General features: G+C 39.8%; 1 protein-coding gene across 2 annotated transcripts in view; it reads right to left on the bottom strand.

Moving 5' to 3' along the window:
• The window catches only part of Polr1A (RNA polymerase I subunit RpI1), a 285,157-nt gene that overhangs the window by 51,719 nt on the left and 209,488 nt on the right, over positions 1 to 23,950 (bottom strand). For both annotated transcript variants that reach the window (XM_067759751.1, XM_067759752.1), the window contains exons 8-11: positions 3,523 to 3,687; positions 3,306 to 3,464; positions 1,850 to 3,251; positions 1,585 to 1,783 (exon numbers count right to left, since the gene is read on the bottom strand). In XM_067759751.1, the coding sequence (XP_067615852.1) occupies positions 1,585 to 1,783; positions 1,850 to 3,251; positions 3,306 to 3,464; positions 3,523 to 3,687 (1,925 nt within the window). The remainder of the gene's footprint in view (positions 1 to 1,584; positions 1,784 to 1,849; positions 3,252 to 3,305; positions 3,465 to 3,522; positions 3,688 to 23,950) is intronic.

The following is a 23,950-nucleotide window of genomic DNA, read 5'->3' as shown; positions in this document are numbered from 1 at the left end:
ACATAACCTAATATGCTTATTTAATAATTTGGGGAAAAATTAAACAACGTGACATCAGGACGGACAAGGCGACAGCTGTTTCGATTATACCTTGTAAATCTCTTCAAAGCCTTTTCTCCCGGGAGTGGGATTTGAACCCGCACTCCTACGGTGGTTGAAGTGTTACAGTTGCTTCAAATAAATGTTCTCATACATTTAAAGCAATAAGGGCAATTCCCGCTTAACTCATACAAATATATAACACTGGTTAATTCTTTGTAGTTCTATAAATAGAACAAAAGCAAAAACAATACCAACTTCTTTGAAACCGATTTACCAACAAGCATAACTTTAACACATGATTGCATACAAAGTATGTAATGTGCAAAAGAAGGCAATTGGGTTAAAGTTTGCAACAACTAAGACATGACGTGGCTGAATGCGTTTGTAACACTTCAACCATCGTAGGAGGGCGGGCTCAAATTCCACTCCCGGGAGAAAAGGCTTTGAAGAGATTTACAAGGTATAATCAGCTGTCGCCTTGCCTGAAGTCACGTTGTTTAAATTTTTCCAAAATTATTAAATAAATTATAAATTAAAAATTGCTTCAACTAAATGTTTTCATACATTTAAAAGCAATAAGGGCAACCCCCCTTTAATGCAATTAATATCCTTTAATTAGAAAAATTGTCAAATACAGTTAATGTGTTTATTAGAAATTGTCATACGTTTTTGTCGATGTTGTAGTTATTTTATGTTTTTTGGTCCAATAAACAGACTTCCTGAGGAAGGTGCAAAATAAAAAAGAAAGAACACTGTTTTTTGCTTAAAACCATCGGTGGAAAAGCTTCAAAAACATTCCCACAAATATACAGAATTATTGACCCAACTAATATAAAGTTGTTTGGTAAAATGATAAATGTAGCTACATTTTGTATATCGATACTGAAGTGGGTCTTCTAAGAGTTATCCAGTTCCAGTGCAATTTTTCGCAGGTAATTTTTTAGACCAAATTGCATCATACTCCGCACGGCAAAGTAAGCTTTTGTAACGCACAACTTAGGGGACATATTACATGCAGGACGAAATTGCGCATGTCGGGGTTGATTCCGAATTGGGTAAAGTGTAACCATTACAATATCCTGATCGAAGTTTTAACAGAGTGTCGCGCATCTCCCCGGATAGTCTGGTTTCCTCAACTGCGAGTTTAGGGTATTGGACTCTGAAAACGGAGTCTGGCGGGCATTTAGCGGCATAGGACTTTGCCGACTCATCATTGATGAGGCTGAGGGCCATCATTATCTGATTTTTACATGGTGCTTAGGGAGATGACTCCTCATGCCCCTTGGATGCTCAGGTTACTGGGAATTTAACAGAAACTGCATTTCAGCATTTAATGTCTCTCCTTTATGGGGAATTTTCGCTATATGTAAATGATGTTCTGGTTTTAAAAGAAAACATCCCGTGGAACTTCTGAAGGTGGTGTTTTGACAGTCCTTTCGCCTCAAAAATAATGTACATACCAGCTCTCAGCATTTTATACCGCTTTTCGAAGTTAAGCTCTAATACTACTCAGCGATTATATGAATATTATATTATACTCACATGCATGATTTGCTTTTTGATGACATAACAATCGCACGAAATAGTAGCTTGAAAAAGGATTCACTCATGTATTTCAATATCTTTTTCGGACGCACGCAAAAATCACCTTGATAAGCTTCACGTGGAAGGAAATTAAAATGTAGCATATATTGATAGCTCCGATCAGGTTTTAAGACGAGCTTAACTTTGACATTAACGACTTGAAAAAAATTATGTGATATGAAATACATGTATTAATATTAACATGCAAAACTACAAGACTTACACTGCAATATATCCGAAAGAGTTACGCGATTTAATTTAACGCGTAATGTGTCCGCATTATTTGTTTGTTGAATTTTAATAGGAATGTCCATTGAAGGTGTTTTAATGTTTGCAGAAGCTAACATTAGAATTTCACGTAAACGTGGAATACCTAAAGTGACATTCATTTCACCACGACCAGCAAAATGAAAAGTATTTAATGTCATTTGTGTGGACGGTTCACCTATGGACTGTGCAGCTAATAACCCAACAGGCTCACCAGGTGGAACTAGTGCTCGTAAGTTTTTTAAATATATTATGTCATCAATGGTTGCTTTTCTATTTGGATACTTTTTCATATAATCCTCTACAACTTTCTCTAAACGTTCTGAAACACTTCCGTAACAGCTGTGCTGCCTGTAAATAGATGTTGTAGGATCAGGACATTTTGTGCTATGCTTTTTATAATATTCTTTCGTTTCTGCATCAGCCTCTCGCCAAAGCTGCTGTTTGTGTTCATCTATGAAAGAGCGCCCTGTTTGAGGGTTTATTTTATTCGCACGCGTGTTTGATTGAATATCTGAAGAAAAATTAACGAATGCAGACCGTATCTTCCTTTCATCGGTTTCAAATGGTATAGTTATTTCTTTATGTTTATTTTGACATTTTCTTATTTTTTTTACATGCCGTGAAATGGTCATCATTATTTGGGCATCTTTTATAGATGATAATTCATTAGAGTGCATTATAGCTGGGTAATTGAGAGCTAAAAATTGCATACAGAAGTTTGTGTTAAAAAACTTCGATTTAAGTATATCTAATCCATCTTCCCCATAGAGATATTGTACAACACTATTATCGCTATCACGAACTGTCATATCATAACCAACTGTGAGACCCTCGAGATGTTTTATCAGACATCGTTGTAAATATCCTGATCGTGATGTTTTAACAGCTGTATCTATAAGACCTTCGCGACCTGCCATGCAGTGAAAGAAGAAGTCTTGCGGTTGTATACCGGTCATGAAGCGTCCATCAATAAAGCCACCCGATTTAGGAGATGTCTCAAATGATGTGAAGCTTGGCAACGATTTGCCAGATATCATTAATGGTGGGCGTTTACCCTCCAGTTCAATTTGACCCAAAAGGCATGATATTTGCATAGTATTCACCATTGACCCTTTGGCACCAGATAATACCATTAATTGTAAATTATTTAAAGGGAATCTGGAAATTAGGCCATCTGGTAGACAAGTTCGATTTATGTCGTTCGTATAACCATCGAGAAGTGATTTATATTTTCGATCTAAAATAACACGAAACTTTGGATCCTTTAAGTAAGCTTCCTCCATATTTTCTACTAAAACATCAAGTGAAGGTATCTCCTCCAAATCTAATGCTACAGCAACAGCTGTGTCACCAATCTAAAATGTTTCAAATTTAATTTACAAATATATGTAAATATTTTATTTACTAACTTTTCGACATTCTTTAACAAGTTTGCGCCGTTGAGCATCCGCATCTGATGTTAATAAGATATCCTTTACGCCCAATGTAAATCCTTCCTTTTGCAAAAATGCTGTAAACACTTTCGATAACGAAGTCAGTAAGCTTGTCGATACTTCACCACCATATAACTATCAAAATAAAAAATTGATTTGCATTTTTTTTTGGACACTGTATTCTAATGCATACCTCATATATGCAATGAATTAATCCATAAGTCGTTGCTCCGTACTGTTGTTTGTCAAGAACGCCAGTCAAAAGCTCTCCTTTATGAATTATAACGTTACTTTCACATAAATCGCCGACACTTGAATCACCACATGTAGACTCGTGTGATTTCGAAACAATCCAGTGCTTTAATAATAAAATATATACATATTTTTGTTTTAATGAAATGTTAGAATTGTGATTATGTTTGTATTATTACATACAGAGTTTACGTCTGATTAATTTAAAAATTCCTATTTATATTTTGTTTTGAAATATTGAATTGTGCAAATATAATATTCAAAACGCACGAAACATTAAATGAAAACAAGTAAGGACGGGACTGTCTTCGGCTGTGCCGAAGACTTCATACCTTTCATGAATGGGGCTGAACAATAATCTTATCCCGATCGTAATCTCCGAATAATCGGATGTATAAGATAAGAAATATATAGTGAACAGATCTACATACCTAAACGATTTTTAAGATAAATATAAAATAAAAAATAGGTAGGTACTTTGTGTGAGGATGCAAAGTTTCAGGTTTTTCGTGGTCTGCGTGTAAAAAATATGTCTACGAATCAGGTATTTCAACAATATATGAGGTAAACGTAACTATTTGATGAAATTTTATGAATTTTGAAGCTTCTAGCCGTAAAAAAGGGGCAAAAAAATACATTTTATATGGGGTATATAATATATGTACCACCGATCTCTATGAATTTTTCAGACAACAATATATGCTATATACGTAAGCATTTGGTGAAATTTGAAGCTTCTAGCTGTAAAATGGGGCAGAAATTGCGCAAAGTTTCTTATCTGAACAATCGGTTGTTCTCAATGATTTTTTCAGACAACAATACATACTATACACGTAAGCATTTGGTGAAATTTGAAGCTTCTAGTTAAAATGGGGAAGAAATTGCGCAAAGTTTCTTATCTGAACAATCGGTTGTATGAGATTATATATACCACCGGTCTCTATGATTTTTTCAGACAACAATATATGCTATACACGTAAACATTTGGTGAAATTTGAACATATCTAAACGGTTTTTAAGATAAATATAAAATAAAAAATAGGTAGGTACTTTGTGTGAGGATGAAAAGCTTCACGTTTTTTGTGGTCTGAATGTAAAAACTATGACTACGAATCACGTATTTCAAAAATATATGACGTAAACGTAACTATTTGATGAATCTTGAAGCTTCTATCCGTAAAAAAGGGGCAAAAATGACAGCTTATATGAAGTATATAATATATATACCACCGATCTCTATGATTTTTTCAGACAACAATATATGCTATATATGTAAGCTGTTAAAACGGGGCAGAAATTGCGCAAAGTTTCTTATCTGAACAATCGGTTGTATGAGATATATACTATGTATACCACCGATCTCAATGATTTTTTCAGACATCAATATATGCTATACACGTAAGCATTTGGTGAAATTTGAAGCTTCTAGCTGTTAAAATGGGGCCGAAATCGCAAAAAAAAAATATATATGTACTATATATACATATATACTATATATACCATCATATATATATTATATATATCACCGATCTCTATGATTTTTTGACACAACAATGTATACTATATACGAAGCAATCGGTGAAATTTGAAGCTTATAGCTGTTAAAATGGGGTAGAAATTGCGAAGTTTCTTATCTGAACAATCGGTTGTATGAGATATATACTATATATACAACCGATCTGTATGATTTTTTCAGATAACAATATATGCTATATACGTAAGCATTCGTTGAAATTTGAAGCATTTAGCTCTTAAAATAGGACAGTAATTACGAAAAGTTTCTTATCTGAACAATCGGTTGTGGGGGATATATACTATATATACGACCGATCTCATCAATTTTTTCAGGCAACAATATGTGAAATATACGAAAGTATATGGTGAAGTTTGAAGCTTCAATCTGTTAAATTGAGTAAGATATTACAAAAATGCTATAGTGGACCGATCCGGCCGGTTCAGACAAATGTCTAATCGGACACCCAAATACACCCGCTCACCAAATTTTATCAAGATATCTCAAAAATTGAGGGACTAGTTTGCATACAAACAGACAGACGGACAGACGGACATGGCTAAATCAACTCAGCTCTTCAACCTGATTATTTCGGTATACTTAATGGTGGGACTATCTATTTTCCTTTAAGGACTTACAATTTTGGGTTTCGTGACGAAATTAATATACCATTTCATTTTCATGAAAGGTATAAAAAGTTAGTGCACAAACAAAAACACCCTTCGCAGGGTAGAATACCCAGTGGAAATAAATTTTATGCATACTGTATGCTAAATGCTTTTAAAAGTATGTAAGGTTCATATTTTTTTTAATGAAGACATATTTATTCATACAAAAAGTATGCTTGCTGTACTGGTAAAAAAGTATGCACAATAAGAGGTGACTGAGGTAAAAACCCTCAGCCAACCTCTGCAGTCGAATGGAGTCAAAACCTCCAGACGAATATACATATCCTAAGTACAAATGAGGTTGGAGCCGTGTGTAGAAATCCACGAAAGTGGGGAAAGCTTCTGACCGCCATTCACCTGGGAATGGCCAGAGCGATTCTTTTGCATGCGGTTGAAGCAACTCACTTCTGCCGGTCGCTTGCGGCTAAGTATCCTCTCCGTTTAGCCGTGAGCTAATGTGAGAAGGCGACAACCTGGCTAGGCCATCCTGACATAATCGGTTTAAGGGCTAGCCGGGGGAGATCTCATCGGCAGCGTCTGTACACCTCTAGGTGCGGCTGCAAGCGGGCTTTTGTCATGGAGCAAGCGGCTCGCTATATAAACGTGCAAGTAATATTTTCACCCCCGCTGAGCGGGTTGTGCGCTGGGCTTGGGACCCGCCACGTAAAACCATACTCCAATGAAATATAACAACAAGCCTCGGATAAATACACTCTCTATTGATGACGACCATGGCAAACGTTTGAAGGACAATGAATTGAGGGCATGCACCTGGAACGTCCGCTCTCTGAATGGGATTGGTGCAGATGCCCGGCTGGTTGATGTCCTCGTCAAAGCAAAATCTGACATCACCGCCATCCAAGAAATGCGTTGGACGAAGCAAGGAAGAAAGAAGATCAAAAATTGTGACATCTATTGGAGTGTCCATATGAATAAGCGCAGTTTCGGCGTCGGGTTCGTGGTGGGAGAGAGACTTTGTCGCCAAGTGCTGCCGTTCACGCCTGTGGACGAGCGTCTCGCCGCTATCCGAATAAAAACAAAATTTTTTAATATATCATTCATCTGCGCCCATGCGCCGACAGAGGAGAAAGACGATGAGGTGAAAGACACTTTTTATGAACAATTAGAACGCACATACGAGCGCTGCCCCCGTCATGATATAAAAGTCGTGCTTGGCGACTTTAACGCCAGGGTGGGCAAAGAAGATGTTTTTGGCCCTACAGTCGGAAAGTTCAGCCTACACAATGAAACTTCTCCTAACGGACTGAGGCTGATTGACTTTGCCGGTGCTCGAAACATGGTCATATCCAGCACGAAGCTCATGCATAAAAAGATACATAAAGCTACATGGCTATCTCCTGATCGAAATACTCGTAATCAGATCGATCACGTTGTGATAGACTGACGGCACGCCTCCAGTGTTTTAAATGTGCGCACGATCCGAGGACCTAACATCGACTCGGACCATTATCTCGTTGCAGCCAAAATACGCACCCACCCCAACGCGGCTAAAACCAAGGAACAAAAAACACAAGGAAAGCTAGACGTCGGAAAGCTTCAATCACAACAGACTGCCAATGATTTCGCAACTCGACTCTCACACCTGCTCTCTGAGAGCACAACTCATCCTGAATGAATATAGGAGCAGTGGGAGCATATCTCCAAAGCACTTCGTACTGCCGCCGAGGAAAAAATTGGTTACCGGCGGCCACGAAAAAACAACTGGTACGATAAAGAATGCCGCGTTGCAACCGAAAGAAAAGACGCTGTCTACAGGGCTACGTTAAAAGCGAGCGCGACAAGAGGAGTGTGTGAACGCTATCGTGAGTTGAAAAGGGAAGCGAGACGCCTTTTCAGGAAGAAAAAAGCAGAAGCAGAAAGGCGTGAGTGCGAGGAGCTTGAGCTGCTAGCCACCAGGAATAACGCCCGAAAATTTTACCAAAAAATACGGCGAGAGACGGAAGGTTTTAAGACCGGGGCAAACTCCTGTAGGAACGAGAACGGCGATATTGTAACATATGCCCAGAGAGTGCTTAGATTATGGAGGGAATACTTCTCTGCTCTCCTAAATGGAGGCAGCAATTCACCGCGCAGAGATGAAGAACCCGATCCCGCAATCGATGATGATGGAATATATGTCCCCCCGCCCGATTATGACGAAGATAGAATAGCAATAACCAGATTGAAAAACAACAAGGCCGTGGGCGCTGATTGATTGCCTGCGGAGCTATTCAAGTACGGCGACGAGGAGTTGGTAAGGCGCATGCAGCAGTTTCTTAGCAAAATATGGGCGGACGAGTGCATGCCCGACGGTTGGAATCTAAGTGTTCTTTGCCCAGTCCATAAGAAGGGGATACTGCAAAATGCACCAACTATCGTGGAATCCGCCTTCCTAATATCGCATATAAGGTCCTTTCAAGTGTATTGTGCGAAAGATTGAAGCCCACCGTGAACAGGCTGATTGGACCTCATCAGTACGACTTGAGACCTGGTAAATCTACCATCGACCAGATTTTCACAATGCGCCAAATCCTGGAAAAACCCATGAAAAGAGAATCGACACACATCACCTCTTCGTCGTCTTTAAAGCCGCCTTCGACAGCACGAAAAGGAGATGCCTATATGCCGCTATGTCTGAATTTGGTTTCCCGCAAAACTTATACGGCTGTGCAAAATGACGTTGAGCAACACCATCAGCTCAGACAGAATTGGGAAGGACCTCTCCGAGCCCTTCGAAACTAAACGAGGTTTCAGACAGGGTGACCCCCTATCGTGCGATTTCCTTAATTTGATGCTGGAGAAAATTATACTAGCTGTAGAACTTAACCGCACTGGAACAATATTCTATAAAAGCGTGTAATTACTGGCATATGCTGATGACATTCTGCTTACTCCAAACTGGAAAAAGAAGCGGTAAAGATGGGTTTGATGGTGAATAAGGACAAAGCGAAGTACCTGCTGTCATCGAGCAAAGAGTCAGCGCATACGTGCCCTGGCAACCACGCTACTGTTGGCAGCCATAATTTCGAAGTAGTAAAAGACTTCGTTTATTTGGGAACTAGCATCAACACCAGCAACAACATCAGTACTGAAATCCAGCAGAGAATCAATCTTGCCAATAAATGCTACTTTGGGCTAGGTAGGCAATTGAAAAGTAGTCTTCTCTCGGCGAACGAAAATCATACTCTACAAGCCACTTATCGTACCCGTCCTGCTATATGGGGCAGAAGCATGGACCATGACAACAGCAGATGAAGCGGCTTTGGGAGTGTTCGAGAAAAGTTCTTCGAAAGATTTATGGACCTCTACGCGTTGGCGAGGGCGAGTACCGAAGAAGATTTAATGATGAGCTGTACGAGCTATACGCAGACATCAAGATAGTCCAACGTATTAAAACGCAGCGGCTGCGCTGGCTATGCCATGTTATGCGAATGAAAGATGATGATCCGGCCAAGAAAGTGTTTCTATCGGAACCCGCCTATGGAAGCAGAGGTAGAGGGCGGCCCCCACTCCGTTGGAAGAACCAGGTGGAAAACGATTTAAACTCCCTTGGTGGGACCAATTGGCGCCGGTTGGCGGAGCGAAGGAGCGACTGGTGCGCCTTGTTGGACGGCCATATCCGTTTAGACGGTTAAGCGCCAATTAAGTAAGTAAGTACAAACGAAGTCAGATACCTTCAGGTGCGCTCTTGATCGGTAGTAATAAAGCCTACCGACTCATATGCCTGTCTCCTATCTCTCTGAATTTCAATGCGAATTCGTCGCCTTTATATACTAATAGCTGAATTCAGTTAGCCGTCTCTAGTCACTATTAGAGACTATTTGGGGTGAAAATCACTTTTGAGACAATTTGCCATTCTGTAAGCTGTCTCGCATCTCCAGCCTCACAAAAGCAATCACGAATTTGTGAGCTGGCCGGGGCAGATCACAAACATGAAAATTTCAGAAAATGTTTGAAAATTATTTGCGAAAAACGCTTTAAAAATGTTGTTTTATTCCTCAAATTAAAATAAGCATAGAAAAAATTAACAAAACAGAAAATACTTAACCCTCCGATAGATTGTGGCGTCTGGCCAGGCGAGAAGGCTTTATTTTCGTGAAAAACTTTACTGCTACCCACCCGATCATGAAAAGCTTTAGTGGCTTTTTATGTTCAGAGGCGGTCTTTATAATAATTCCGAAATCGATAATTTTTTCTTTTTATTTTATCTGTTTTTTTTGTACCAAAGTTGATTATGTCACATTTTAGCGTTGTCGTCTGGCTAGACGAACATATTTTTAAGCCTATAAAACCTCATAGATCGAATTAATTTCAAAATTTATCAATAAAAATTCAAACTTATCACAGTGTGCGACGAGTTTTCTTCAAAATTTAAATAAAAATTCAAATATTTGTGGATAAAGTTCAAGATGTGTTGAATTTATTCTTTTTTGACTTTACTCTCCTGTAGACCAAATCAGATCGAATCAAGGAATGAGATGCGCCCGTATCTACAGTCAGTACATGTTCTTTACCATCCACATTTCCTCTGACGGTAAGACTGCTCGATTTTCTACCAATTTGCAACACAGATATCACAGGGCATTCAATAGCTGGATCTAGCTCTCGATCTGTACCTCTTACTCGCTCTTGCTCATCTCCTCCAGCTTTGCGTTTACGGCCACCCACATTGTTGGAACTATTAGGACCAAGATCGCAATGACGTGCAATGTGACCGGGCTTCCCGCATTTGAAGCATTTGATAACTTTTTCACTCCGCTTTTGCGATCCTTTCAGCGCCTCCAATATTGCGTCTACCCACTCTGGCCTTTCTACTTCTACACGGCGTGCTTTGAAAACTGGCTTACACAGAAGCAACGCTGTTTCCTCAATCAGAGCATGTGATACCGTTTCTGGGAATGTTGGCTTTGGGTTTGCGTATGTGGCTCGCTTCGTTTCGACGTCCCGTATGCCATTTATAAAGCTCTGAATTTTTACCCTTTCGGTGTATTCCACGGGTGCGTCCGCATTTGCCAAATGTGCCAACCTTTCAAAGTCCGAGGCAAACTCCTGCAAAGTCTCATTCGCTCTTTGGTGACGGTTTTGCAACTCAATTTGGAATATCTGTTTTCTATACTCGCTTCCATAATGTCTCTCGACAGCGGCCATCAATGCTTCTTGTTCCGCTCTCCTTCGGGAATCGTCTGTAGGATTTCGGCTGCTGGCCCTTTAAATGCCACGAACTGAGCTGCAACTTTATCTTTAGCATATCAGTTGTTAGCTTCCGACGTCTTCTCAAATTGGAGATTAAATACCTGGAAAGGAACAGAACCATGAAACGTTGGAGATTTTACCTTCAGAGTAGATGTTGACGTTATTGGACGGTTCAATTGTAACTCCTGAATACGATCTTTAAAAGCATCTATCTCGGCCTCCATTTTATCTTGTCGACCACTGAACCCTTCCTGAAACTGCGTTAGTTTCTCTTCCATACGCGATTCTAGTTGTGCAGAGATCTGCGATGATACCTGTGCTGAAATTTGTGTCGACATTTCTGATATACGTGCCTCTTGTGCTTCAATTTTAGATGTTATTTCTGACGACATTTCTGAGATACGTGTCTCCTGTGATTCCAGTTGGGATACCATATATGTCTTTTGCTCTTCCAGTTGTGATGACATATTTGTGGATATTTGTGACAACATTTCTGAAATGCGTGCCTGCTGTATTTCCAATTATGGTGCCATATATGTCTTCTGTTCAGCCAGTTGAGATGACACTGTCGATGTTTGAGCAGATATTGCAGCCAAAATCATGTTCAAGTCTGTGCTCGTAACTGTCTGCTTGTCTGTCTGTCATTTTTCTCTTAAATTTTTGTTGTATCCTCGCCATCGAGAGGAAAGACATACTCTTCCACGTTAATTCCTTCTGCTTCCATTGCCTCTCGTAGTCGTGCCTGGAGTTCGACTTTAATGCCGGTTGTATTCAATCCACGGCTCTCCAACTCCTTCAGTTGCTGGATTTTCAATTCACCGAACTTTGCCATGTCCTTGTTGTCCTCTGGAATTTATTCAACAATTCCTCTTCTGACACCAATTGTTACGAATTTACTGCAATTCCCATTATTTGCAATCTTCTGCCAACGTTCGTATCGCTAAACTGTTGAATAAATAACTCCAATATTGAATAATGGAAAAATGGCCTTTATTAAAGTACTTCACAATAACACCTATACTTTGCAACTAGCTGGCTTAATAACCAAACTGACTGATAGCTTTCAAAATAATACTGCTATTGCTCGCTAGATAGCGTCTTAATCGAAACTGCCCATAGCGCCTCTACCGCTGATGCTTTTATACTCTGTGATTTCCGCGTGGCATCTTCTAGGCGCTTCCAGAATTTTACTTAGTTAGTTATAAATTTCTCAGCTACAACTACAGATGTATAATTTTTATAGCTTCTCTCATACCCCATGCGCTTGTATGTGTGAGCGACACTTCCACAATCACAATTGCATACCTTTAGGAGCTTTTCAGATAAGATATCTGCATGTGCTTGTGCGTTGCTCTCAGCTGCGTGTACCTACATATGTGTAGACATAATGATTGATTCGTTTATGTAGATACATAATGATTGATCTACGGATGTACATGCAAGGCGCTGCTTAGCATCGGCTTAGAGATGGCAGCACCCCTTAGTTTTGCTAATATTCGTAACAATATCTCTTCGTAAATTATGTGATAACTCTCTGCGTTGTTGTGTTCATTAGTAGTAGTAATCTGTGAATCCTTGGTTGTTTGGGTGGCGTGATAATTAAAAGTTTCCATAGCGAATTGTCTAGCCATTCCCGAACTAGATCCATACCTTTGTCCTCTGGCAATCTGTGCGTAGCTCTCTTGTGCGACTTGTACTTGATTATCTGTGATGCGTTGTATTTGGTTTCCTCGATCGGTCTGTAACTGACTCTCCCCAGCGTTTTGTACCTGCTTCCCTGAAATTATCTGATTGCGCTTATTTGCGACTGTTTGTACCTGGTTCTCTGCGATGGTTTGCCCTTGACGATCTCTGTATATTATTATATTATTGTATATACTGTTGGCTTCATTGATCTTCATCTTTTGCTCAGCTTGTGCTCTCCGTATTTTCGGCAACTTGGGATAGCGTACCGCAAATAGCTACTTGGGTATTCTTCTTCTGCTGCCGTACCTCGGCATTGTTTCTCTTCTTTCGATTCGGTAATGTTGTTGGGATCTCGGTTCTCGCAATCTTTCTTCTCTGCTCTCTTCCTCTGACCTCGTGTCTTCGTTGACATGGGTTCCTGAGAGGTGCTATTGTTGTTGGCTTCGGCTGAATGGTATATTTTCAGCTCACTTAAGTAGGCTGTCCTCCTCCTACCTTTGACTATCATGTCTAGCTCCACGATCACTGGTGACACAAAGTGTATAACACGTTGTGGTCCACTATAGCTTGGCTGCAAAATTGTCCACCGCTCTTGATAGCTGATGCTCCTTTACCAACACTAGGTCGCTTATGGCCGGTCGCCATTGCCTTCTCCTTAAATTGTAATACTTTGCTTGCTCTATAGATGCTCTCTCTTGCTTATGCCGTACCATCTCGTATATTTCTTTCATCCTCGCTGACTTCTCTCCTGGGTTCGCTAATTTTTCACCTGTACCAAATGTCTGCTTATCGTAAGGGCTGTTGGGAATTTTCGGTTCCCTCCCTTCTACTATGTATGCTGGACTGTAACGGGTCGATTCACATCCGCTTGTATTCAACGCCACCGTTATCTCTGGTAACAACTCATCCCATGACTTCTGCTCATTTCCAGTAAACTGTGATTCTCTTGATGTTCCTGTTTGCTCTCTCTGTCGGGTTCTCCTGCGGTGTGTACGGTGCCGTAATAAATACCTTTGGAACGCCGAAGCGTGCCAAAATCTTCTCTCGAAATCCTCATATTAAAATTCTGTCGTTGCCTTTCTGATCGGTACTACCTTTACCCATTTTGAAAATTTGTCTAAGAAGACTAATGCCATCGTATTGCCATGATTCGATCGTGGCATTGGACCAACAAAGTCTGCACAGACTGTTGCCCAAGGCTCCTCTGAAATCTTCGTTAGCATCAAACCCGTGGCTGGCTGTTTACTCGGTTTGTATATTTGACATGCGTGACACTGCTGTACGTACTTTCTGACTTCCCTGAACATTCCTAGCCAGTAATAACGTGTTGTTGCTCTTGCTATCGATTTTCGGATACCCATATACCCTGCGTTCGGTGTATTGCGAATCTCCTCTAGCACTCTGCGTCTCTGAGAGGTTGGTACATATAGCTTCCATGGCACTGCATCATCGCTATCCACTTGACTTCCTATGCGTCTGTACAACTTTCCATCCTCGATAACGTACTCTAGGAATTTCTCCCGGGCCTTTCTTATACCATCCATCTTTGCTTTAAGCTTACACTGGGCTTTGTCCTGATCTATCGTCAACGTACCCAACTGCTCGTCCATCGGTTGCCTTGATAATGCATCTGCCATAACGTTCAACTTTCCTTGTCGATACTGTACGTCAAATGAGTAGTGCTGGAGTTCCAGCGCCCATCTCGCGATCCGACCCGTCGGACTCTCTATCGTATTCAACCATTTCAACGCTAGGGGATCTGTTATTACGGTAAACGTGTATCCTTCTACGTGCGGCCTCATCCTTCGTATTGCCCAAACTATTGCCAAACACTCTTTTTTTGTCGGTAAGTAGTTAATCTCTGCCTTGTTTAACATGTGGCTTGTGTAGGCTATTACTCGCTCTTCATCGCCTGACCCTTGCGTAAGTACTGCACCAAGACCAAAATCACTTGCATCTGTCTGTAAACTAAACTTCCTCGAAAAATCTGGACAAGCGAGTACCGGTGCCTGCGTCAGTGCTGCCTTAAATACTTCGAATGCTGATTGTTGCTCTTCAGACCACCTGCACTTATTACCTTTCTTAAGCATCGCTGTTAACGGGCGTGAGACTTGTAAGAAATCGAATCTTCTATACCACAACACAACCCCTAGGAAACGTCATAACTCTCGTATGTTCTTCGGTGGTTCCAGTTCTTTGATGGCTGCTATCTTGTCTGGGTCGGTGTGGATGCCTTCCTAGCTAACGACATGACCTACATATTTCAAGCTTTTCTTAAAAAACTTACATTTTTCTGGGTTTATCTTCAGGTTTGCTTTATGCAGTCTTCGAAATACTTCTGTTAAATGTGCAATGTATTCTTCTAATGTTTTGCTTGTAATGATAATATCTTCAAGATATACAAACGCGTATGGTCCCAATTCTGGTCCTATGACACGATCAAGTGCTCTCTGGAAGGTTGCTGGGGCTGAGTGCAAGCTAAATGTCATTACCCTCCATTGGTATGGTCACGCCCAGGTACTGTGAATGCGGTGTATTGCTTGCTTCCATGGGGATTTGCCAATATCCATTTTTAAGTCGAGGCTACTGGCAAATCTCGCGCTTCTTTATTTTTCCGCGATATGTTGGATACGTGGTAGTGGGTATGCGTCTGGTACTGATCTTGCGTTTAGTTGGCCGTAGTCTACGCAGTCTCCATTTGCCAATCTTTTTTTTTGCCAAAACAATAACTTATATAAAATAAAATAAGAAATAATAAAATAAAGTAGCATAAAAGACAATAAAAAAAATTTATGTTATATTTTTGGAACGAATTTTTTTTTTTTTTAAATTGTTGATTGGACCAAATTCTTTATGAAATTGTTTGCTGGGTTGGAGCTGTTTCGGTCGACATGTATAAAGAAAAAACCAAGAGTTTTTACTTTTCTCTTCTATGCATTTCGACGCATCCGCGTCATCATCAGGAAGTCTATTTTATTTTCAAACAAACAATATGAAAAATACAAACGAATCATTATTTTCAATAAACATGACAAATTCATCATTAAAATAATAATTCACAATAATTTAATTAGTTGTACAAACACAATAACATCACAGGTTTAGGACAATCGACACATTAATTTTGCTTATTTTCTATTTTTGTTTTTATCATTTTTTATTAGTGCTGTATAAGCGCTATTTGTGTTTTCAATGTCTTCTTTAAAATTCATGGCGTTCGTCATATGTTGTTGGATGCGGAGACTTTCCTGTGTCATCCTCCTTTTGCATCTTCTCTCGACATCTGAAATTCTTGCGTTCCCAAAATCATCTGTATGATCGTTGTCAGTCAGGTGTTGAGAAAGCGCGGTATTTGTTTTTCTGTTTTTTGCATCCATTTCATGTTCGTGTATTCTCGTTCTCCAATGTAATGTAACATTTACTGCAGACATTGTTGTTGTTACCGTTGCAGTGAATTTTATACACTACATTGCATTGTTGTCTTTTGTTTTTGTAAAGAAACGATTAAGTGTATTGTGTGGCTTGTGAGCAAATTTTATGTTGTCTTTTAATTCCTGAGTGATTAATTACTTGTTAGTCCGGGTACATAGGTAACTCCAATATAAGTTTTATTTGTGTTTGCTTCTGTTTGTCCATTTGATGAATTAGGGTGGTCCATTTTTTGTGTCGTATTAATTATAAGCTTTTCTATTAGTGTATTCGGGTAGCTATTTTTGAAGAGAATATTTTTTATTTTCTTCTTGTTTTCTTCTATGAAATCGGAGTCACTGAGAAGGTGTATTTTCCTTATGAGACTTGTTGCTGTGTTAATTTTCTGCTTCCATGGATGATTGGAGTGATAATTGATAATTCTACCTGATGCCATCGTCTTTGCATACTAGTTGAACGTTAAGTTTTGGTTTTTTCGGTGTATTTCTACGTCTAGGAAGGCACATGCAGACAAAGTTAACAAGACAGTTATGATGTACAAGGACGAATACGAACTAAAAATGAAAGAGTTGCCAAACGACAAAAACACATACAAAACAATTAGGAATGATCCTACACAAAAACTGATGAGGAAGAATAACACAATTATAAATAATCTTTACAAACAAAGTAGACTCGACGCACAACAAAAATTTCAGCTGACATCCGCGGCTGCTAATGCTCCAAGACTTTACGGACTTCCGAAAATTCACAAACCACACGCACCACTTAGACCGATTTGCTTATCTATTAATGTACCATGTTACAAATTATCAAAATTTGTTGAAAGCATTTTAAAAAATATTATATCCGAAGATCTTAATATAAAAAGTTCACTTCAGCTTAAAGAAAAAATCAATAATCTCACAACTCAAGACGACGAAATTCTCATTTCATTCGACATCCTATCTCATTTTACGAAAATGCCCATACATTTAGCAATACGCACTATTATGCAAAAATGGGAAAAATTGGAGACACATACACAAATAGACAAAAAAAAGTTCCAGACGATACTCGATTTCTGCTTACGTGACAAAAATTACTTTTCATATAACAACACCCTATACCAACAAATCTACGGTATGCCAATGGGCAACCCGCTATCTCCAACCATTGCAGATATCGTTCTGGACAAAATATTGGAAGACAGCCTCGCTGAATTAAAAAGCAAAGATATATATGTCAAATACATTACCAAATATGTAGATAACATATACGCAATTGTTAAAGCTAAAGACGTGGAAGACATACTAAGAATATTTAACGCACAGCATACCAAGATACAATTTACTAAAGAATTAGAACAGAACAACAAAATTGTCTTCCTAGACGTAAAAATACACCGAAAAAACCAAAACTTACCGTTCAACTGGTATGCAAAGACGATGGCATCAGGTAGAATTATCAATTATCACTCCAATCATCCATGGAAGCAGAAAATTAACACAGCAACAAGTCTCATAAGGAAAATACACCTTCTAAGTGACAGCGATTTCATAGAAGAATACAAGAAGAAAATAAAAAATATTCTCTTCAAAAATAGCTACCCGAATACACTAAAAGAAAAGCTTATAATTAATACGACACAAAAAATGGACCGCCCTAATTCATCAAATGGACAAACAGAAGCAAACACAAACAAAACTTACATATATTGTAAGTTACCTATGTACCAGGACTAACAAGTAATCAATAGCTCAGGAGAATTATGAAAAAAGACAGCATAGTATTTGTCCACAAGCCACACAATGCACTTAATCGTTTCTTTACAAAAACAAAAGACAAAATAGACAGGAACAACAATGCAATGTAGTGTATATAATTCAATGCAACGGTAACAAGCTGTGTGGGTGGAGCCGTGTGTAGAAGTCCACGAAAGTGGGGAAAGCTTCTGACCGCCATTCACCTGGGAATGGCCAGAGCGATTCTTTTGCATGCGGTTCAAGCAGCTCACTACTACCGGTCGCTTGCGGCTAAGTATCCTCTGGGTAGCGGTGTTTAGCGGTGAGGTAATGTGAGAAGGCGACAACCTGGCTAGACCACTCTGACATAATCGGTTTAAGGGCTAGCCGGGGGAGATCTCATCGGCAGCGTCTGCACACCCCTAGGTGCGGCTGCAAGCGGACGTCTGTCTTGGAGCAAGCGGCTCGCTATATAAACGTGCAAGTATTATTTTCACCCCCGCTGAGCGGGTTGTGCGCCGGGCTTGGGACCCGCCACGTAAAACCATACTCCAATGAAATATAACAACAAGCCTCGGATAAATACACTCTCTATCGAGGACGACCATGGCAAACGTTTGAAGGACAATGAATTGAGGGCATGCACCTGGAACGTCCGCTCCCTGAATGGGATTGGTGCAGATGCCCGGCTGGTTGATATCCTCGCCAAAGCAAAATCTGACGTCACCGCCATCCAATAAATGCGTTGGACAAAGCAAGGCAGAAGGAAGATCAAAAATTGTGACATCTTTTGGAGTGGCCATACGAATAAGCGCAGTTTCGGCGTCGGATTCGTGGTGGGAGAGACTTTGTTGCAAAGTTCTGGCGTTCACGTCTGTGGACGAGCGTCTCGCCGCTATCCGAATAGAAGCAAAATTTTTTAATATATCATTCATCTGCGAACATGCGCCGACAGAGGAGAAAGGCGATGAGGTGACACTTTTTATGAACAATTAGAACGCACATACGAGCGCTGCCCCCGTCATTATATAAAAGTCGTGCTTGGCGACTTTAACGCCAGGGTGGGCAAAGAAGGTTTTTTTGGCCCTACAGTCAGAAAGTTCAGCCTACACAATGAAACTTCTCCTAACGGACTGAGGCTGATTGACTTTGCCGGTGCTCGAAACATGGTCATATCCAGCACGAGGTTTATGCATAAAAAGATACGTAAAGCTACACGGCTGTCTCCTGATCGAAATACTCGCCTTCAGATCAATCACGTTGTGATAGACGTACGGCATGCCTACAGTGTTTTAGACGTGCGCACGATCCGAGGACGTAACATCTACTCGGATAATTATCTCGTTGCAGCCAAAATACGCACCCGCCTCAGCGCGGCTAAACCATGGAACAAAAAACACAAGGAAAGCTAGACATCGAAAAGCTTCAATCACAACAGACTGCCAATGATTTCGCAACTCGATTCTCGCACCTGCTCTCTGAGAGCGCAACTCATCCTGAAGGAATACAGGAGCAGTAGGAGCATATCTCCAAAGCACTTCGTACTGCCGCCGAGGAAAAAATTGATTACCGTCGGCCACGAAAAAACAACTGGTATGATGAAGAATGCCGCGTTGCAACCGAAAGAAAAGACGCTGCCTACAGGGCTACGTTAAAAGCGAGCGCGACAAGAGGAGTGTGTGAACGCTATCGTGAGTTTAAAAGGGACGCCTTTTCGGGAACAAGAAAGCAGAAGCAGAAAGGCGTGAGTGCGAGGAGCTTGAGCTGCTAGCCACCAGGAATAACGCCCGAAAATTTTACCAAATATACGGCGACAGACGGAAGGTTTTAAGACCGGGGCAAACTCCTGTAGGAACGAAAACGGCGACCTTGTAATTGATGTCCAAAGAGTGCTTAGATTATGGAGGGAACACTTCTCTGCTCTCCTAAATGGAGGCAGCAATTCACCCCGCTGAGATGAAGAACCAGATCCCGCAATCGATGATGATGGGATATATATGCCCCCCGTCCGATTATGACGAAGTTAGAATAGCAATAACCAGATTGAAAACCAACAAGGCCGTGGGCGCTGATGGATTGCCTGCGGAGCTATTCAAGTACGGCGGCGAGGAGCTGGTAAGGCGCATGCAGCAGCTTCTTAGCAAAATATGGGCGCACGAGTGCATGCCCGACGGTTGGAATCTAAGTGTTCTTTGCACAGTCCACAAGAAGTGGATACTGCAAAATGCACCAACTATCGTGGAATCCGCCTTCGTAATATCGTATATAAGGTCCTTTCAAGTGTATTGTGCCACCGTGAACCGGCTGATTGGACCTCATCAGTGCGACTTCAGACCTGGTAAATCTACCATCGACCAGATTTTCACAATGCGCCAAATCTAGGAAAAAACCCGTGAAAAGAGAATCGACACACATCACCTCTTCGTCGACTTTAAAGCCGCCTTCGACAGCACGAAAAGGAGCTGCCTATATGCCGCTAGGTCTGAATTTGGTTTCCCGCAAAACTTATACTGCTGTGCAAATTGACGTTGAGCAACACCATCAGCTCAGTCAGAATTGGGAAGGACCTCTCCGAGCCGTTCGAAACTAAACGAGGTTTCAGACAGGGTGACCCCCTATCGTGCGATTTCCTTAATTTGATGCTGGAGAAAATTATACTCGCTGCAGAACTTAAGCGCAGTGGAACAATATTCTATAAAAGCGTGCAATTACTGGCATATGCTGATGACATTGATATCATCGGCCTAAACACCCGCGCTGTTAGTTCTGCTTACTCCAAACTGGAAAAAGAAGCGGTAAAGATGGGTTTGATGGTGAATGAGGACAAAACGAAGTATCTGCTGTCATCGAGCAGAGTCAGCGCATACGCGCCTTGGCAACCACGCTACTGTTGGCAGCCATAATTTCGAAATAGACTTCGTTTATTTGGGAACCAGCATCAACACCAGCAACAACATCAGCACTGAAATCCAGCGGAGAATCAATCTTGCCAATAAATGCTACTTTGGACTAGGTAGGCAATTGAAAAGTAAAGTCTTCTCTCGGCGAACGAAAATCATACTCTACAAGCCACTTATCGTACCCGTCCTGCTATATGCGGCAGAAGCATGGACCATGACAACAGCAGATGAAGCGGCTTTGGGAGTGTTCGAGAAAAGTTCTTCGAAATATTTATGGACCTCTACGCGTTGGCGATGGCGAGTTCCAAAGAAGATTTAATGATGAGCTGTACGAGCTATATGCAGACATCAACATAGTCCAGCGAATTAAAACGCAGCGGCTGCGCTGGCTATGCCATGTTATGCGAATGAAAGATGATGCTCCGGCCAAGAAAGTGTTTCTATCGGAACCCGCCTATGGAAGCAGGGGTAGAGGGCGGCCCCCACTCCGTTGGAAGGACCAGGTGGAAAACGATTTAAACTCCCTTGGTGTGACCCGCCGGTTGGCGGAGCGAAGGAGCGCCTTGTTGGACGGCCATAACCATTTAGACGGTTAAGCGCCAATTAAGTAAGTAAGTAACGGTAACAGCAACAATGCCTGCAGTAAATGTTACATTGGCACAACGAAAAGAGCATTAAGAACGAGAATACACGAACATGAAATGGACGCAAAAAACAGAAAAACAAATACCGCGCTTTCTCAACACCTGACTGACAACGCTCATACAGCTGATTTTGAGAACGCAAGAATTTTAGATGTTGCGAGAAGATGCAAAAGGAGGATGACACTGGAACGTCATGACGAACGTCATGAATTTTAAAAAATGATAAAAACCAAAATAGAAAATAAGCAAAATGAAAGTGTCGATTGTCCTGAACCCGTTATGTTATTTTGTTTGTACAACTAATTAAATTATTGTGAGTTATTGTTTTAATGTTGAATTTGTAATGTTTATTGAAAATAATGATTCGCTTGTATTTTTCATGTTGTTTGTTTGAAAATAAAATAGACTTCCTGATAATGACGCGGATGCTGCGAAATGCATAGAGAAGAAAAATAAAAACTCTTGGTTTATTCTTTACTTATTTTTTTTTTTGTTCTAAAATGAGCGTAAAATCTGGAAATACAAAAATATTTTGGGGCAAATTTGCCAGTAATTGTTATACCAAAAATTTAGTTAGTTGCATCAAAAGTTAACTCGTTATCTGGGATTTCGTTTTTATTTTATTTGATTTTTTTTTTTGGAAGCAACTTAAATAAAAACAAATAATCTGGTAAAAAGACCTATGCATGTATGTATTTACGTGTAGGTGAAATTTTCCCAAAAATGGGACGGTCAAAAATTAATTCTATTTAAGATTTTTTGTGAGCTAACAATTATTTTGGAAACATTATTTTAGGATTTTGGTACAGACAATGGGAAACCATGTTGCATTCGAACTCAAAATGAGTAGGAGAGTAGTTCACGCGTACGCATATGTATTTGGGCGAAACATTTGAGCGACACGACTATGCAGCTTTTCGAAAGAGAGCGGGCTTACATAATAGGTTTGTATCTTTGAGTTTCGGAAAGACGCCATAAAAATGTTTCGATCCTACAAATGATGTGCTTTTGGGTAAGAAAGTAAATTTCGATATTTGGAGAGGTTGTTCGAGATTGCAAAACTTTATTTATTAATTATAAACAAATAGAGCAATATTTGTTAACAAAAATAGGCCTATGCACTGCGGCTGATCCATAAGAATCGATTCATATAACTTTTACATGATTTAAAGTATGCTAAGTATGCGAAAGAGCCTGGCGATTGATTGCGTGGACAATTTGTTAGCGTATTAATATATAAGAGCCGGACCCGTCCGCATCTTGCGCAACCAATATAAAAGTCTCTTATCAAATATCAACAGAAATTAGCTGTTCTATCAATCAATTAAAACTTACAGCTTGCGTATGGTAGCAACTGCCGGTAATGCAGTGCAAATATTCACAATAGTGACATAGTACAAATAGATTTCTTTGTGTGCTCACAATCGTTTATTTTTAACAAATTATTTTAATAAAATATATCTAAACAAAAGCACTACGACCAAAATTTCCCAAAGCTCGCTAATAGCCTGAATCTCCATCTTTACAACCAAAACTTTATTTATAGATTTGCATTCCAAATAAAAACAGCAATTAGAAATAATATATATGATATATTAGACTGGGTCGATTTGTATGGACGAAAGTTAACCGATATAACGCATACCAAAAAAATAATTTTCGAGCCTGCGAAAATTTCATTTTTTTCGACTTTTTTCGACTTTGATTTTTAAGGTTTTTTCATGACCTGCTAAAAAAATTTTCATATGTATTATACCCTTCCGACCCAAAAATGTCCGCTAAAAACGTTGTCGTTTTAAAAGAAAAAATATTTAAATTTTACAAAATGAAAATTTTTTAGCAGGTCTGAAAAAAAACTTAAAATTCAAAGCCGAAAAAAGTCAAAAAACTGAAATTTCGCAGGCTCGAAAATTTTTTTTTTGGGTACGCGTAGTGGAACTTTTTTTCCTGAGCCCAAATCCTATCGAAAAATCGATGGCGCGATATCGGTTAATAAATCGACCCAGTCTAATATACATATTTAAAATATATTAACCAAAAAAAAGCTAACAGAACAACAAGAAAACAACGACCTTTTAAGTACATTCAATTATGTTCAGTTCAATGGACTGAAAAACTTCGGCGGGTATATTATTTCGAAAATAGGGCTTAGTCAATATGGTTACAGGATATCTGCTGATACTAACCAAAATTTTAAGTAATCTGTTAATCTACTTTCGATGGAGGGTTATATAAACCAAACGCCGAGTTTTTGCGTTTTCGGAGCAGGCTAATAACACCTTTGTAAAAATGAATGGAGAAGCTTTATCAACTTATCCTAATTATATGCAAAGTTTATTGCTTACCACTAAAATTGATTAACCCAAAAAGGTTTTGAAAAGATTTTTCTTGGGTAGAACATTTTTATACTCAGTTGAACAGAGCTCGCAGTGCATATTAATTTTGTTCGCATAACGGTAATGCGTAACGGCATAAACTAATCAAGATAGATATAGACTTCTATATATCAAAATGATCTGGGCGAAAAAAGAAATTTATTTAGCCATGTCCGTCCGTCCGTCCGTAAACACGATAACTTAAGTAAATTTTGAGGTATCTTGATGAAATTTGGT

The sequence above is a fragment of the Eurosta solidaginis genome, chromosome 1, assembly GCF_040869045.1.
Source record: "Eurosta solidaginis isolate ZX-2024a chromosome 1, ASM4086904v1, whole genome shotgun sequence".
Lineage (NCBI taxonomy): Eukaryota > Metazoa > Arthropoda > Insecta > Diptera > Tephritidae > Eurosta > Eurosta solidaginis.
This window is presented reverse-complemented; position numbering and strand designations above follow the sequence as displayed.